We start from the raw sequence: 18833 nt of genomic DNA, 5'->3' as shown, positions 1-18833 counted from the left end.
AGCAAAAAAATAAAAAAGGAAAAAATCCCATCCACTGATAGTAATACAGCTACTCTCCGCTCAGAAATCAACTCCAATATAACACAAAGCAGTCTATATGAGGCTTGTTCTTTCACGGTACTTAGTCATTTAGATACACTGTACCTAGAATACATTCTCTTACAAGAAAAAACTTTTGAGTTACACAAAAAATCAGTACGTCAGAATTTGAATAACACCTCATTGCAGAAAACAAGTAGACATGTTCAGCTGGCAATGAAATATTGCAAGCAGTCTCATATAAGCACAAAGAATCCTCATAAACCACTCCAAAAACCATTCCAACTTAAAACTAGATGGATCACAGAGATACGACTTTAGTATATAATACAACTATAAATATTAATATTAAATTGACTTGTAAACATGTGCAACTGCACTTCTGAATTATTTGGTGTTGTTGATGATCTTTAAATGTTACTTCTTCCTTTTGAATTTTGTTTGGATTTTTCAAATCACTGAATAATCAAGCAGGGGTTACTGATGGGAGTACAGACTTTAGAAAACAATACTTCCTTATGATTTTTAAAAAATAAAAAATGTTAGCATGAATTCTTGTTTTAAAATCACCCTCTATCTTTTACCACAATGTTGGTTTTCATCTCTCCTGTATACAGCCTCATTATTACTGTATCTTTTTTTCTACCAGCATCCTACTCTACTGAGTTCCTTCTTGCACCTCTCCATTTCATTTCAGAATCTTTCTGAAGCTTGTCGTGCTTTGTGCTCTTACAATGCTCCTCCCTCACATCCAAGGAGACCTCTTTTCTTCAGCAGACTCTTCCCAAGCAGCAGTATTTTGGTTTGCTTGAGACCATTCTTCAAAGTCTGGTTATTTCTTCAGTACCTGTTAGAGCTAGACTTCCAATCTCATTCCTGCTTCCTATTGTGCCTTCTTGTATGAATGTCCCTTGATGCCATGAGAACTGAGACTATCACCTCATTCCACAAAAGCTTAATTAACATCAACGTATTTTTATACAGCTTAACCCTGCTCATACCTTTTTTTCTCCTCCCAAACTAAGTACAAAATTAAAACCAGATTGTACTCACCTGTCAATAAACTGGTCAATCATGATAAGATCACCTGGTTGTATTTCTTCTCGTAATGAACCGCAGGCAGTAGTCACCAAAACGTGTGAACAATTCTCCTCTTTTAAAGCCCAGATATTGGCACGGTAATTGACATTTGATGGCATAATTGTATGATGTCTTCCATGTCTACAAAGATGCATGTTGACAGCAAGTCAAATAAATCAGACTGGAATTGCCTTTGTTCTCTCAGATAAATGGAATTCTAGGAAATGTAGTTTCTCTAAACAACACTGGAGGTGGAACTGATCATTTCAGCAACTTGGGGCATAGCTTGTTTTCTTAACTGTATTAAGATTCTCATAATATTTGAACCAAGAAGTAATGATGTAGCTTTTTTTTTTTACAAGTTGAACTTTGAGATTGTAATGAAAAAATTCTTGAAACTACAACTGAAATACACTTTAGCATCTTTAAGGGTACAAAAAACATTTTTCTCTGAAATTTGTAACCCATTTTCATAGATTCTGAATACCCAGGGAATAGCAATATTACATCTTCCACACACTACAACAGATTTATAAGATTTATATACAACTCTACAGAATTTCTACTCAAGCATTGCTTGTGTTCTCTAACCTAGAAAAGAGTGGAACATCACAGGAAATTAGAAGCAGAAAACATACCCTGTTTTAATGTCACCCTCTCAGAGAAAACAGTAGTGTATCATCAGATTTTTCTCTTTGCTTCTAAAATGATCTGTCCATTTTCATAAATTAGAAGAATGACTTTGCATCATTTCAGAATCATTTTTTCACCAAAACAGAAAATACTTAAGTCTTACAAGAACATGCTTTCATTTTATCTCTGTCATCACTACAGAGATGCATTACTCCCATTAAACATATTTGAAAGTTGTTCCAAAATATGTAGGAGGAAAGGGGGAACTTAATTTCCCAATTAGCTCCTTCAGAGAGAGCAAAAAGTTTGAAAAACTTGATCAGTCAGGAATTGGGAATTGCACATGGCACAACCAAGTATTGTCAGGCAGGATTCCCGCGTTGTCATTAGCATTTCTGATAAGCTAGCAAATGTGTAGATTTATTGTTTAATATTGTAGCTGTAATAATTCCCTTCCAGAATATATATATATATATATAAATATATATAAATATAAATATATATATATATATATATATATATATATATATATATTTTTTTTTAATCTGGTGTTCAAAGTTAACTTCCCTTTCTCCCCCAAAAACCACTAAGCAAAGGTACAGGTACATTGGTCCCAAAAATAAACTTGTGGGACTCATATGTGAATGGTCATAAAACCCAGTGAAGAAATAACTCACACCACAGTGGTTCAGCCACCTGTAGCCCAAGGTCTATTCTGATATAGCACAACCATGTGACCTTGGCTTAGTATTTTTTTTTATTTTAGAAAATGTTTCCCAGGTATAATAAAACATGCCAGCAAACCACAAGCAGAAACGTGGAGTTGGAAACAGTCATCTGATTAACGGAAAAATACTAGCATGAAAAGAGTCAGGACATTAACTGCAAATAGGTCACAATTGCCCTGGCCAGCCTCACACTTTGTCTTCCACACAGGCACACCGTGTCTATGAGCTCAGTGCTCCCTCCCTCAGGCTCAGGCCCTGGCCATCTCTCTTTGCACAAACTGTGTCACAGCCGTGTCTCCTGGATGGCTCTTAGACCTTTGCTGTCATTCGTCTCCAGACCTGTTTTTTTGATGGATTTTTGCACAAATGCTTCAGCCTTGTCTCCAGCCCTGTCCTGGCCCTGTTTCCTACTGCTCCTGCCTGGGCTACCTGGATGGATCCTGGACCTGATTCATCACCTCTGCTTCTTGAGAACTGTTAATAGACCTTGTTATTAGCAGCTGGCTCAGACCATGTTGTCCAGATACTGTATTAACATTTTAATATTTCACCTATTAGCACTTTAATCCAAGATATCCATGGCTATGCTAGCCAGTGTTACTATTCCATGTACTCATTTACAGATCCTGCTTCCAGCATCTGCTGTGAATATGGTAAGAGACATCTGAATAAAGATGACCCAGGGAGGGAGAATTACATGGGATGCAGCCTTCTAAGCAATGCAGGTAGCAGCTAGAGGACTCAGTAATCAAAAGGGATGACTTGGAAGAGTCTACAGGAGTACCAAGTACAGATTGACATACAGGCCTGACAAAGTCAGGGTAAAAATTCAGTTCACCTCATGTAAAAAGAGAAGATTTTTGAGAAAACTTAAAAACATCATATAAAATCCCTCAAGATGCTCACTTACCTTGCCAGCAGCACACAGCTCACATTTTTTATCTTTCCCAAAATCAAAGCATCTGATGGCTGCAAAACAAGCAAAAAAGAATGAGTTACTGCATACCAATCACAACAGAAACCTTAACTACTACTTAAAAATAAGGAGTACAGCTATATAAGGGAATTCTAGTGAGATAAAAATAACACTGGAAATATCACTGTACTCTCCAGTGACTGGAAATATCACTGTACTCTCCGTGGCAGATTAGTACAAGTGTGGAACTGGAAGATCAGCCAGGATCCTCACAGTGTTTCTGTGTTCGTACTAACAATAACTGCAAGCCCCCACTTTGAGGTTTGAAATAGCACTTTGTAACACTAATACTTTCAAATATGTTGAAACAGTTATTTCAAACAGAGCAGAATTAACATGAAAAAGAATCATGAGCATGTTGCCTTTAAAACAGTTAGCACTGTCCTTTGCAAACTTTGGTTGCTTTTTGCTAAAAAGGAGTCATTTCCTACAGAAACACCCCCCCACAACAGAAATTGCTTTTAATCTGTCCCTTACCCTAACGTTCCCCATTCCCCCCTTTCTACCAAGCTCACTCTCACGTTTCAGACTCCTCCAACCCTTTCTTCTGCTCCCCACATTTCCCAACAAACTCCCTCTTCCCTGCTGCATGGATTCCTCCCTTTTGGAGGTGAACAGAAAATATCCCTTTTGGATATGACAGAAAACTTCTTGTACACTAACTGCAGAAGCAGGGTTGCATTTGGTCAGACTAGGGACCCAGAGATTAAATGTACTTTCCCCTCACAGCTGTAGGACAACGTGCTCCTCCTGACTAGCCAACCAGCCACTAAGCTACAGCATCTTGTTTGTAGCTGCCCACCTGGGACACACGCCCTAGTTTCATCCTGAGGGATGGACCCCGTGGTATGGACCCATATCTGGAGCAGTTCTGGAAGAGCTGCTGCCTGTGGGAAGCCCACGCTGGATCAGTTCATCAAGGACTGCATCCCGTGGGTGGGACCCCACAGCACAGGGGACGAGAGTGACCGAGAAGGAGCGGCAGAGAAGAAGTGCTGTAGACTGACCATAACCCCCATTCCCCCGTTCCCCTGCGCCGCTCGGGGGGAGGAGGTGGAAGAGGGCGGATGGGGGGGCAAGGTGCTTTTGGTTTCTTTCCTTTGCTTCTCACTTCTCTAACTTGTTAGTAATAGTCAATAAATCTTATAAGTTTCCTATGCTGAGTCTGTTTTGCCTGTCCCAATAATAACTGTGCAATCTCCTCATCCTTATCTCAACCCTTGAGCCCTTTTCATCATATTTTCTCCCCGTTCCTCTTTGAGGAGGGGGAGTGAGAGAGCAGTTGTGGTGGAGCTCGGCTGCCCACCCGAGTAAAACCACCGCACACTGCTTTGGACACTAATAGTTTTACGTCCTTCTCACACTGTGGTGCATAAAACCTCACAGTACTAGAGGTGAGGCTGCACCAGCACAGACCAGAGCAGGACAATCCCTTCTCTGGACCAGCTGGCAGTCCGGTGCCTGATGCACCCCAGGGTACAGTTGGCCCTTTTCACTGCCAAGGCACACTGCTGACTTGTGCTCAATTTACTGTTAACAAAAATCCCCATCTTCCTCTCTGTGGGAATGTTCTTCAGAGCTCCCATCCTGCTACAGTACTGAGAGCAACCTGTGATCCTGCTTGGTCTCATCCATTACCAGAGACACTCCACAATTCCACTGCTTGCAGAGACCTTCACCTAGGGGACAAATCCTGCCCTGCAAGGGGCACATCACTACTGTGCTGAAGCCCAGTTTGAACCAACACAAACCCAGCCATATGGGCACAGATCCCAGCTGGCCCACAAGGCATCGTCAATGGAGCAGATCACTGCAGCAAGACGCACTTGGCTGGGTGTCACAAGGAGTCCATCTCCTGCTTTGCAGCAACATTTGGAGCAGGATGCGTAGTACTGCCCACCCCTGTATTCCCTCACGTTTGCAGAAGCAACTTGTAGCTGTAAGAAAAAATGTGTTTTTCTCTGGTCTTTATTTACACAGGACAACGATAAATAAATTCCTCAATAATCACTTAATCTCTCCTCGGGCTGAAATCACCATCTTTGCTCAGCCCAGGGCCAAAGCAGCAACACAAGCAAGCACAGCACACCACTCTGCAGCCTGGGGAAGGACCATCACATGTAAAATGACTGCTGTACCCGAGTCTTCTGCTGAGCAGCCCTCTGCACTGTATATGTCTCTTGATGCAGGCTGCTAAGAAGGGCAGCTCCATCTTCTGGAAGTTGATGTTTTTGAAACTCTTGTGTGGTTTTGGCATGTGATTTGAAGCAAGAAGCCTGCTCTTAGCTCAGTTTCTGTTACCAATTCTGCTGCTTGCAGACATGCCATTACTGCCATAAGCTGCTCTCCTCATGTAAGCAACCTCTCAGCAAGCTCTGCATGAACTCACCATCCCTAAAGGATTGGAAAAACAGGAAACCCTTTCAAAAGTGTCTTAAGATTTGATGTTGATGTTTGAATTTTCCTTTGAAATCCCTGTAACTTTTTTGTCAAAACAATTTATCCCTGCACTGCAAAGCTGTCATTTATTTCTAGTTGGAGATTTTGTGCTTGAAAATAAAGCCAAGGAGAAGAGAAGTGTTCAAAGACACGTTAATGTGTCGACAAGCATGGAGTACCAGAAACTGAGCCCTACCAGCCCTTAGGGGAAAACATATCGCGTGTACAAGTAACTTAGCAAAGACAAAGCTGTTCTGCCTAGTGAATATTTAGGTGCTATACAGTTTGAGGAAATAATATAATACACTCATCAGCAGAAACAGTTGTAAGACCATGACAATAACCTGGAAAGAGTTGGAAGGGATTGAAGACAATGCAGGCTGTATGGCCACACTGCTGGGCTAGCAGCATCCCTGCTCAGCCAGGCCCAAAAACAAGCTGATGGTCTGAGAAAACAAAGCAGGACTCCTGTGGGGTCCTCTCTGGCCACAGTCCTACCTGTGAAAGGGGCTTTGTTTGCCAGCAGCGTGTGTGTGGTCATGGAGGCTGCGGGTGCAGGAGCAGGCAGAGGACATCTTGTACATGGGGGCCAGCCCCTGGGACGGCAAGTGGCAGCAACAGTTCTTTAAAAATGAATCCCTGGTACTGCATCTGGAGCTGGCCACATTTTCCTACTGGCAAATTGTGACTGGGAGAAACTGGAAAAAGGTCTCTGGACAAGACCTTTTCTGCTGAAGGGAAACGCTTTCCCCAGGCCATTAAGAAGCTAAGGAACAACATTAATGTTATCTTAAATGTAAAATCAGAAAATGAGATGGCTTTGCAATTCATTTTACCAACACACATACTGTAGTCATTAAAGATCTGACTTTATTTTTTAAGAGTGATTCATGCAGTTAGCTTCTGGTTCATTTCTGTATTAGCTTTGGAACCATAATAAATCTCACTTTGGAGTTCCAGAATGATTAATTTCTCAGCCACATTTTTGCTTTGAAGTGTCCATTGGCTGTTAATGAAACAAGCTTTGTTGTGTTTTCTTCAAAGTCACAAACCAAACACATACAGATGCTTTGGGCCAAAGGAAGGAGCAAGAAGGTCTGTCCAGCAGTAAGAATTTGGCAAAAATGAGGAGGGAGCTCCTACCTCGACACCTTGGAGAAGTTTTTTGTTTGTTTGATCAAAACCTCTGTGTGCAGAGGCAAGGGGAGAGTCAGTTCTCTGAGCTCCTGATTTTGCAGGTGGAGTCTGCTCCCGGGCTATACACTTCAGAGATCTGAAATGTGGGGTGCTTTTCGCTTGCCATGTTCAATACCTTTTGTTAAAAAATGTAAGGCCTCTGTTTCATTAGGTGCTGAACTGCATTGCTGCTGAACATTGGTGCAGTTGGATGTGTTGCTTCTTCAGCCCAATTCAGAACTGCACTTTTGCTATTTCAGTAAGGATATTGGAAGACACTCTGTGCCAGTCTCTCCCTCCTGGGAATTAAAGCTGAAATAGTTGTTAACAAAATTGCAATATATTTACTGATCACAAAGGTGTAAATGTCTGGGAGAACTCACACATTCATATTTAGAAATGTCTGTTGCCTACTACTTAGTATCATTTTTTTTTTTAATTTTAACTCTAGCTATAAAATTTCAATTCTCATTTACATTTTATTTTATTACTGTTAATTCTACTACTCATGTGAAAATGTGCAGAGACATAGAATAAAAAACTAATATATGAGTCCCATATAGCTACCCATTAGAGACCTTGATTTCTAATAAGAATAACATTTTCTGCTTCCTACTGTGCGGCTATTTGGGGTCATTTTTTATGTAGGATTTCTTCAAAACATTTATGCATTCACCTAGATTTAAATTCTACTGGATGCACATTTACCATTTTTTTTAATAAAGGGAATATTCCTAAAAGTTGTTTTCAGAATGAAGGTGTATTCTGACTTTTTAAGAAGTCCCCATTTATTGTTAAGCTGTTGACATTTAAATATTTAACCTATTTACCTTACTTTATGTATATTCTTCTGAACCAGATATGGCTATAAAAGTATACTTTCTGAACAGGGAGAAAGGCTTACTGTCTAGTTGTCAAGGCATTTTGCTCTTACAACATTCCTTAACAATGACAGTTCACAATAATTAGCATTTAGGGTTTTGGTTTTTGAGTCTGTTTGTTTTGTTTAGGAATCCCAGAAAAAGATTTGCTGTGTGAAGTAATAAGCAAGCAACTTAGGTCACAGCAGAATACAAAAATATCCTTAAAAACTAAAAAGGACTTCAGTGGAAATTCCTTGCCTGCTCTCAAAATGAAAAATAAAGATCACCAAGTAGAAAACAAAGATCATGGATCATTTCCTTCAGAAATGCCAAACTCCAGTTTACTGCAAGTGCCAAATTCCAGTTTCCTGCAAGTGCAAATTCAAGTTTACTGCCAAGTGCCAAATTCCAGTTTCCTGCAAGTGCCAAATTCAAGTTTCTATCAATTTCCAAAATATCTGGGGGAAATAAAGTACAATTTAACTCCTATTTGATATTCATTTGTGTCATGGAACTCTACTGAATATTCACATACACCACTGCTGCAGCAAGAATGCAACAACTTTTAAACCCAAGAGTCACAGCATCCAAGGTGTCCCTCCCAATCTGCTGCCTTCCTAGCCACTTCAAAAGGCTTCAAGCTGGCCATGTTACAGATTTCTACAGAACAAACTGAGGGCATCTTTCAGGTGATTGCCTGAAGAATTGTCTTGCCTATGGAAGTTAGAAACATGATGAGGAAAACGGAACATTTGGAACAAAGAATGCAATGATAAATGACAGATTAAGAAAGGAGTTTGCAAATAGTGCATCCAGAAAGGAGATAAGGATAAATCAGCACTGTACAAAGTTACAAGGAAGTGAAAGACACAGAAATTTCAAACTGTGTGTTAACTACTTAACAGAGCTAGTGTATGCTTCAGTTCCGCTCTTTTTCCCCCACAAGATCTTTCCAGTGTTATACCTCTGCAATATTATCTAATTTGTACTTCTGAGCTTTGAAACACTGATAAAATAATAAAAAGTTCCAATGGAACAATCTGAATTTAAACCTCTAATATAGTATTTTCAAAACAGGATTTAATAAAAGGCCCAATAAAAAGTTCTCAAACATTAATAATTCACATGCATATTTAAATTATATTTAACTACTTCCCCCTTCCACAAAATCCAAGTCAGATATATATTAGTCAGTCTTGCAAAACAGAAAAGGAAGCAAGGAACCCTACACAGTTAACCCTAAGTTATGACAGTAACAAACAATTTAAACAAATCCCCTCCGACTACAACATAAATATGCATAAAACATGTTTTTTTTTTGACGTCGACAGGTTTAATTTTTATTTTGGCTTAACCTCAGAAGCAAGATTGAACAGAAAACAACATAAACACGCACATGGAAAACTTGAAAGGGAAAAAGTATCTCATAGATTTTCCGATCCTTCATTTAATCTGCAATCAAGTTTATGAACCAAGTGATGCACACAGAGACAGAGAGGCAGAAGAGGAGCTTTAGTGCTATGTCACACGGTCTGGTTTTCCTGCTGCAAGCACACAGAGCTCATATACAGGTCAGAAAAGAAACCTGCTTTGTTAGCCAGATATACCCTTACAAAAAAAAAAAAAAAAAAGAGAGAGAGAGAGACAGGGTGGAACACATGCTTTATAGAAGTTTCTAGCACAGGAAGACCATTGGATGATTTGGGGAAAGGTGTTTCAGAACCAAGTTCTAACATCCAGAAAGCAGAACAATCTAACTGAAAATATAATCTGAAAAAAAATAAGTTTAATTAGTAGCTTCACAATACAATGCTGAGGATAAATGCTGTTGCAAGCAATTTGCTTGCTCTCCAAGAGAACAGTATTGTCCATTCCTGGAGACAGAATACCAAAAGGTTCTGGGGTATTTTCCAGAGAAAAATGAGGTAACAAAATTTCATCCCAGTTTTTTATACAATAGGAATGATGGAAGCAGAAAAGGGAGAAGAAAAGGTTGGAATATTAACAGGTCTAATTGTATTATTTTTCATGAAACTAATTTACTACATTTCCACTAATATTACTAACATCAAAAGATGTTTGTATCTTACTTCTCTCAGCAGTTAAAAGACCACAAAGGTCTGAAGTGTTTGTTTAGATAAAGTGTTTTACTTCTTAAAATTTCAGGCACTCTTCATTGTTGTCAAGGCTCTATGAAAAAGCATCCTTATGGCAGAAAAAAAAAAAAAAACAATTTGGTTTTGTTTCAATAGCTATCAGGAAGAAGAAAAGACATACTTTAGAAAAAAAAAAATCTAAACTAAACCACAGGCTTCTACACTTTTCCAAGCATATTTATTAAAAAATAAATAAAAAATATCATTTTCCATTTTACATTCTGCAATGACAGCTGTTTCTCTGCTATCTGTCGTTCTAAAACAAGAGAGGCAGGCTGTGTAACACCTCCTTGCTGAATGTTAAAAAATCTCAGCAGCAAAACAAGCAAACATTAATTCAGAAATTACATTTCTCAGGTTTGATTCTGCTTCATTTTAAGTGAAGCAACTTGACGTACTCATTGCACCATATGCCAACTGTACCTTGTGGCATAAGCCCTGCACTTCTTAACATAAGGCTTATCCACCAGTTGCTCCATGAAGACAACAAGTGCAAACACTGAAGTTACTGTGGCTCTCTGCAGAAGTCTGACCACACGAAACAGCTATCATACCAATGGCATGAATTCAGATCTGCAGGCAGAGAGGAGAGAGGCAGGCCAGCAAGGATGAGGATAAATACTCGTCGTTTGGCTGTGCTGCCTTTCACAGATGTGGAAGTCCTGTGAAGTTGTTCAGCTTCCCACTCAGAAGGTCAGCTTGAGTCCCAGCTAGCTGGTAACTGTAACTGAAATTCACACATGCATTCCTGCTATGACAGCTCCTCGGTTTGGAAAAAGACACACAACACATGAACATATACAAAGGCAGAACAGTGACAAGCCTTTTTAAAGTGAGCCTATGCTGAATGCATAATGCACAAGCTCAGACACAGCAAGTCCATTGATCAAGGTACCTCACAAACTACAACAGCCAACCAAGATTTAACTTCCCCCATCCATGTTGCTTCTGTGAAGAACTCAGAGAAAAACACAGCAGCTAAATTTACATCCTAAAAGAAATTTTACAAGCCCTTCATTTTGACAAAAGATGAAGGACTGAGGAAGTTTTTTCCACTCTCCCATGTAAGAGCCATCTTGCAAATACTCCCATTCAACTCTGTAAGTCTAAGTCCTACTGTGGGGGTCACCTACAGCACTCCAGAATTTGGGCTACTCAAATCTTGTTGCATCCAAGTGCTGTCACAGAACAGCCTCCTAAAGGCTGCACTGCTGCTGTGCCCATACCACTCATCCAAACCTCTGATCTGTGAGAGAGGAGGAGAGCATTTCATATTTCTCGGACAAAGGCTTCAAGCCTTATCTGCTACAAGGGTAGCAATATTTTTGCATTTGAACAGTCTGCAGAAACAGCCATGCTGTGACCATCCAGGAGCTTCCAAAAGTAAGAAATTAAATGGCAGCTGGTTTGGTTTAGCTAACGGATACTGCTTTGTATCAACACTGAATACATTTGAGCAGCAGGATAAAGAAAACAGAGGAGGGGAGTCTCCTTTATTCTCTTGCAATTTGTTAGCAAATTCTGCAGGATGGTGGAAAAAATAAATGTATTTTTCTGACATTTTTTCCTACTTGACCTTCATCACCTTCCCCTTCTTGAGCTGTACACACACAAACCATTTCCACTCCAATTTCCCCCTTAAACCATTTTGAATAGAGGCACAAATTCAAATTTTCAACCACAGGCCACAGAGATTAACTTTTTGGCCAGCTTCTATCCATAAAATGACTCTTGCTGCTATATGCCAGATGTTTTATTGTATGTACATTAGCTTATGCTGGTAAATTTCATAAGATGTGATTCTGATGGCAATTCTAAAGCAGTTAACTACTCTGGTCTTACGACATTGCAGAAAAATTAAGATTCAGATCTTCCATAAACTTCCTCAGTCAACTGAAACCTCTCCCTTGTTTTCCTGCCTGTAAAACTCTCTCTTGTCCTTCATCTTGCCAGTTTCTATGTCTTTCATACCACACTAGGCACTGTGTATAGAGCAACATACCTAGCCTCCATTCCCCTTTGCTGAGGAAAAGGGCTGAAGCAACACAAAGGAAAGCTTATAATGAATACGATGCCTCATAAACGGCCTTCAAGCTCCATTTTAAAACGTTTCAAGTGGTGAGGTTGTAAATATGACTGTAAGGAAAGCACTGGTGTATAAGGTGTAATTCAGGGATAACAGGGAAAATGGTGGCCCATATACCTCGAAGGCCAGTTTTCTGCAAGTTAGAAAGGTTCCTGGAGCTACCTGAAATATAATACAGGACACACAATAGCACAGATTTGAAAGACAGGGTTTATGCCTCTTGGCTGCAAATTCAGGACTGAGTAAATTCATCCAACGTACAAAGGAGAAGAGGTGTATTCTCCTTTGCACATCATCATTTTTGTAAGATCTTGTTTCTACAAACTAAGAATCACACAATATAAAGCCATGAAAAAGAAATACAGCTTTGTGACTGCACCTCTGTTATACATCCACTTAGCACAGAAGCCTAGTCTGACAATTTTTCAAGCACAAAAACATCTTAAAAATGGGAAGAAGTCTTAGTAATAACAGAGCAGGTTATACACACCTTGCCATAAGGAGTATCAACATATTTTTCTGTTCTTCCTTCTAAGATATCTGGATCATCCAGGCCAGTTCCACCGATGATTCCAATCTTAGACAGAAAAGTACATATTAGCCTTCTTGAAGTTATGCTCCATTTAACAACATATTTGAAAAATTACTTAGACACCTACAAAATGTATTTTCTGCTTGAGATGGGGCTAGACCATGCGTCAATATAATATTACACGCCCAGCACAGTTTCCCAGAAAGGAAATTTAAACCAATTGATTTTAAACAGTTGTATTTAACTTGTCAATATCATACGCTGCGATTCTCCTCTTTAAAGGTACAAAATTTAAAATGCCATGGAAAATGCACAAAGATGTGCCCATCCATCATTTATTCCCAATATGAAAATGAATGGAGTTTCCTGGCAATGCCTCTAATGAGTGAGAAATACTTGGGTAAAGCATGACAGAACACAGGCATCTTGTTTCCACTGGGAGAAACAGTCCTGTATATAACTACTATACTAAATACCAGACATTATTACATACTATTGTACCAACAAAAATTATGAACCTCCCTTTTTTTCCAAAACATTAGAGGGTTTTTCTGGTGACTTGTGAAGACCTAGGAACCTCCCTGCTTCTGTAAGTAGTCTCAGTACATCTTCTGAAAAGGCGGACAGATCAGCAGCATCTTCATAAGTGAAATACAAAGAATCTGTTGACAATGTCAACTGCTGTGAGCACTGCTGGGGTTCTTTGAATATATACAATTATTCTGGTATGTAAGAATGCACAAATACTCATTCATTGTTTGCCCACAGGCCCATCAAAAATTCTCTCCTGTGTAGATGTGGGGGGGTCAGGCTTCTTTCCACATGCAACCCTTCTGTAAGTAGAAACATTAACAGACTTTTGCTTTTCTTACTTCTTTAATGACACCTTTTGAAGTAACTACCTTCCCCCCCCCCTTTTTTTTTTTCCAATGAAATAAACTCACAGTTTCAAAGCATAATGGAAAGAAAAAAGAAAGGGCTAAGCAAAGGGCCACTTAAATCAATACATTTCCTTAGGCAATCAGGCTGCGAGTACTACGTGTATGTTGTGTTTTCATACAACTTGTACTGAATCCATATCATCCATCTGACATGCTTAAGTAAAGATTGATTTATTGTTCTTGCTCATTGCTGATATATTCTAGTTCACTTGCAAAAAAAAAAAAAAAAACCAGAAAGAAAAAAAAAAGATAATCTGAAACATAATGAGTCCAAAATCATCTGCGATTTCATATTCCAGCTAAAGAATAACGTATCTGAATTTTCCTGTTTCTGATACACCACTGATAAGTATCTTGATTTTGTCTTTCTAGGGAAAGACAAAACCATGTTCAGTTAAGTTAAGTTTTCTATTGAGCTCACTATACTTACAGTTCTTTGGATGGAAGGGCTACTGTCAGTCATATGGTCTTTCACAACCTCAAGCATAGTAACTGTACTTAAAAATAACGTCACCATTTGTGACATGGGGACAATACTACTGCTTTGGCTGTTTTTTTTTTTTTTTCTTTTTTTTAATGCAACCAACTGTTGCAAAGTTTGTCTCACTTTTTAAGTCGAAGAATTTTTATCATGGCTGAATTGCTCCTTATGATGGTACAATTATGGCATGACTTATTGCCGTATGGCTCCAGCAGTTTTTATTAAAGTACAAAATTTCTCAAGTGAATACTCCAGACTTAAAACACCATAAAACACCCCCCTCCCAAAACACACAGCCAACTGCCTCTTATTCTCACTTTTTCTTAAGTTACACGTTCACAGAGGCCTGATTGGTTTAATCACTGTTATCACAGTTAGTTCATGAACTGGCTTGACGGTAGAGCTCAGAAGGCTTTAGTGAATGAAGCTACGTCTGGCTGGTGGACGGTGAGCAGCAGTGGTCCTCAGGACTCAAGTCTAGGGCCAGTTCTGTTCAACATTTTTAACAGTTATGTGGATGCACGACCGTAGTGTATCCCTTGCAAGCTTGCTGATGACACTAAACAGAGAGGTGCTGCTGACTCCTTGGAGGGACGAGAGGCCTTGCAGAGGGATGCAGACAGGCTGGAGCAGTGCAGCACTGGGTGATTAACAACCTGCAGTTCAACAAGGGAAAATGATGGGTGCTGCCCTGGGATGGAGCAGTGCCAGGCACAGGCACAGACAGGGAGGCGAGTGGCTGGGGAGCAGCCCTGCAGAAAGAGGCCTGGGGGTGCTGGTGGCAGCAGGCTCAGCGTGAGCCTGCAGTGTGCCCTGGCAGCCTGGAGGGCAAACCCCACTGAGGGGTGCATTAAACACAGCACAGCCAGATGGTCCAGAGAGGTGATCCTCCCACTGTACTGAGCGTTGGTGTGGCCTCACCTTGAATACTGTGTGCAGTGCTGGTTTCTGCAGTACAAAAGGGATGTTAAAGCCCTTGAAAGCGTGCAGAGGAGGGCAACAAAGCTGGCAGAGGCTTGGAGGGCATGGTCTGTGAGGAGAGGCTGAGGACACTTGGTTTGTCTGGTCTGAAGAAAAGGTGACCAAGAAGCAATCTCACTGCTCTCTGCAGCTTTCTGAGGAGGGGAGGCAGTGAGGGTGGTGCTCTGCTCCCTGGTGAGTGATGGGAGGACAGGAGAGAACAGCACACAGCTGCACCAGGGGAGGTTCAGATGGGGCATGAGAAAACATTTCTGTACTGTGAGGGTGGTCAGACTTCTGAGGTGGGTGGTTGGTGCCCCAGGCCTGCCAGTGTTCAAGGGACATTTCGATAATGCCCTCAATAACATGCTTTAACTTTTGGGCACCCCTCAAGAGGTCAGGCAGCTGGAGCTGATGATCTTTAATGGTCCCTTCTAAATCAACTATTCTATTCTATTCTATTCTATTCTATTCTATTCTATTCTATTCTATTCTATTCTATTCTATTCTATTCTATTCTATTCTATTCTATTCTATTCTAGGGTTTAGTTTCAAAAAACAGAGATCGTTTGGCTTTGTTATAAGTCAAACACTTCCCGGAGAAAGCTGTCCACAGCAGAGTGCAAATGCCAATACGTAAGTCGTTTACATTAACATCTCTTATTTCCTTTTGCTACCCCCTTGTGGAGCCTGATGAGTAGTGCAAAGGAAAATAAAAATCCAAACTCCAACCCTGAATGTATTTGAATGTTAGGGAAGACAGATCACTGTTTCTGGTAGTATTGTGTTGCTTATGTATCACAAACATTCAGATTAAATGTTAGAATGAGGTTGCTCAAGGAAATCCTGAAACCTATATAAATTTTATGATGAACAATTTTTTTTGCCTTAAGAATCATATTAAACTGTGCAACAGTCTCAATGCTCAAAATCTGTAAGACCATCCTTAACAATGCTCATGCATGTATTCAGTAAACACTGAGTATACTACATAACCCAGGATCAAAATGGTGACTTTTTTTCTTGATTCTAAAAAAAAAAAAAAAATCCTTCACTAACTTAATTAGTTTTAGTTTGGTATTATACTCTCCTGCTTTATTAGTGCCTTGTGACTTGAGAACATGCACAAGCAAATGATTTTTTATGTCTGACAAAGTGAAAGGTGTTGGGATTGAGGAAAACAATGAAGTGCTGGAGATACGAGCTATAGCTATACCACATAAACATTAATTTTCAAATTTTCAACTGTTCTAGAAACATAGAACCATAGAATGGTTTGGGTTGGAAGAGACCTTAAAGATCATACAATGATAGAATCGTTTAGGTTGGAAACAACCTCTAAAATCATCAAGTCCAACTGTTAACTTAGCAGTGACAAGTCTCCCATTAAACTACATCCCTAAGCACCGCATCTATGGCTGGCTTTCTGGGCTGCAAGCACACACTGTTGGCTCATGTCGATCTTCTCAAGAACCAACTCCTCCCGTTCCTTCTCATCAGGGCTGCTCTCAATCCATTCTCCTTATTCTCTCTTTATCTGTGTTTGGGATTGTCCCAACTGAGATGAGATGCAGGACCTTGCTCTTGGCCTTGTTGAACATGAGGTTCATACAGTTTCACCTAGCAGCCCAGGCTCTGAAGGCAAAGCACAGCAAAGAGGAGTTGGTTCAGCAAGACAAGTTTCACTGATTCTCAAAAGGCAGATAAAGTCACTTTTAGGAGTGACCTCAAGAACAGAAAGACGCTAGACTGTATGCTCCTTTCCAGACTGCATCCTACAAGGTGACAGGGGCATAACCTTAGCTATAGGCAATGGGTACAAGCTGGAACACAGGAGGTTCCACTTAAATATGAGAAGAAACTTCTTCATGGTGAGGGTGACAGAGCACTGGAACAGTCTGTCCAGAGGGGTGGTGGAGTCTCCTCCCCTGCACACTTTCAAAACCCACCTGGACATGCTCCTGTGTGACCTGATGTACATGTAGGTGTTCCTGCTCTGGCAGGTGGATTGGACTAGATAATCTTTCAAGGTCCCTTCCAATCCCTGACATTCTGTGATTCTGCGATATAGTTACCATCAATTTTTACATGTTATCAGGAATTTTACAGTGGTCCTAGCCATGAAGTATTTTACTATAGCATCATCCAGCTCAAACATTGTGAGGAAGAGCAAGAAACATGAAACTTATCAAAGTTTCACACCAGTATGGTGGTACTTATTTCACCAGTAACTATAAAATGAAAAGCAATTCTCTATGGGAATCTAAATAATAATTGTACCTAAGTGTATCATTTCCATAATCTGCTGTTTGGCAAAATTCCTCCCATAGGCTAAAGCATGAGGCAGAAAATTGACAATGTACAGTCCATACTTGCCCAGTTAGCAGTGGTTTTAGGCACTGAGAAAAATGTCATCACCATCAGTGATGAGTTTTTCTGACAACTGAAAGACACTGAATACTCCTGTATCCCTCTCTATTTTTTGGACTGGGAGATGAGGAGAGGGAGAGAACAGCACTGAGAAGAGTTTCACTTAAAAGGGAATAAAGAAGAAGCTGGAGATTATTTGCAGTTAGAAGATAACAGAACACACTTTCAATGTAAAATAAAAACGTGAAAGACAGTTTTCAGATGATTTATAAAAACGGCTCGGGAGGCTTATGTTATCTCAGAAAAGTGATTGAAGCTTCACTCAAAACACAAATCCAGAGCGCCAGCCTGTTTTCCTCCTCCCTGACGCAAGCCAGAGCCTTTCCAAGCCATGTTTAAAGAGTACAGGCAGCGCCACCTTTAGGACTAGATTTTAGGACTTAATGCGCAGGCGGCGCCATGCCTCTCGGTGCTAGCGAGGTCGGAAACCCCCGGGACGCAGCGCTGCCCGCGGGGCCAGCCGCGTGTCCGTGGTCGTTCATTTACAAACGGGGAAGGAAAAAAAAAAAAAAAAAAAAAAAAAACAAACAAAAAAAAAAAAAAAAAACAACACAAAGGGCGCGGGGCCCGCGCCGCTCCGCCGTCCCCTGAGGATGCCGCGGGCCCGCCCCCCGGTGCGGAGCGGGAGGCGGCGGAGCGGGATGGCGGCGGAGCTGGGGGCCGGCAGCCACTCGCCACGGAGGCACGGGGCGAGAAGGGCTGAGCGGCTCCCTCCGCCCCGCTCCCGGCTCCCCGCTGCCGCCCCGGCTCCGCACAGCCCCCAGGGGAGGAGTGGGAGCCAAGGGCTCGCTGGCAGGCGGCCAGGCGGCCGCCGGACGCCGGTTCCGCCCCGCCATGGCACCGCGCCATCATCTCTCACCTTCACAGAGCTGCCGGCGGCCATCTTAGCGCGATGAGAGAGGGCGGTGCTGCGCCGCCCGGGATAGCGCCTCAGCCGTGCTCTACGCTAGAGGGCAGCACCTCTCTCTCTCTTTTTTTTTTTTTGTTTTTAAATCTTTTTTTTTTTTTTTTAGTTTGTTTCAGGTTAACTCTGCACAAGTAGATACCGTCTTCGCCTTATCTCGGAGCATTCCCCTAAGTGTTAAAAGACAAAGCCGGAGTCCTACGCTTAGCCGGGTCCCATCGTCAGGATGTCTCCGGAGCGTATGTCAAACATCGCTATCGCCTGGTCTGCGAGCTCTCAATTCTTGTTACATCCTCAAAGTGCAAGCTAAGTAAATGTTTTAGTACATTTTTATAAGCTTTTAGCGTAGAGGCACTTTTATTAAGTCAGTGAGGACGGTGGTATGTCTAAACACCTCCTGAAGTGACAG

General features: G+C 41.0%; 1 protein-coding gene across 1 annotated transcript in view; it reads right to left on the bottom strand.

Annotated features, from left to right (window-relative positions):
• Positions 1-18422, bottom strand: part of MTAP (methylthioadenosine phosphorylase) — a 36886-nt gene extending 18464 nt beyond the window's left edge. Inside the window, exons 1-4 of the mRNA XM_032205867.1 lie at positions 18380-18422; positions 12667-12753; positions 3391-3449; positions 1093-1260 (exon numbers count right to left, since the gene is read on the bottom strand). Of these exons, the coding sequence (XP_032061758.1) occupies positions 1093-1260; positions 3391-3449; positions 12667-12753; positions 18380-18403 (338 nt within the window). The 5' untranslated portion in view covers positions 18404-18422. The remainder of the gene's footprint in view (positions 1-1092; positions 1261-3390; positions 3450-12666; positions 12754-18379) is intronic.
• Positions 18423-18833: the final 411 nt, after the last annotated feature.

This window comes from Aythya fuligula, chromosome Z (genome assembly GCF_009819795.1).
Source record: "Aythya fuligula isolate bAytFul2 chromosome Z, bAytFul2.pri, whole genome shotgun sequence".
In the NCBI taxonomy this organism is placed as follows: Eukaryota; Metazoa; Chordata; class Aves; order Anseriformes; family Anatidae; genus Aythya; species Aythya fuligula.
The sequence above is the reverse complement of the archived record's forward strand: the minus strand, read 5'-3'. Positions and strand labels throughout refer to the sequence as shown.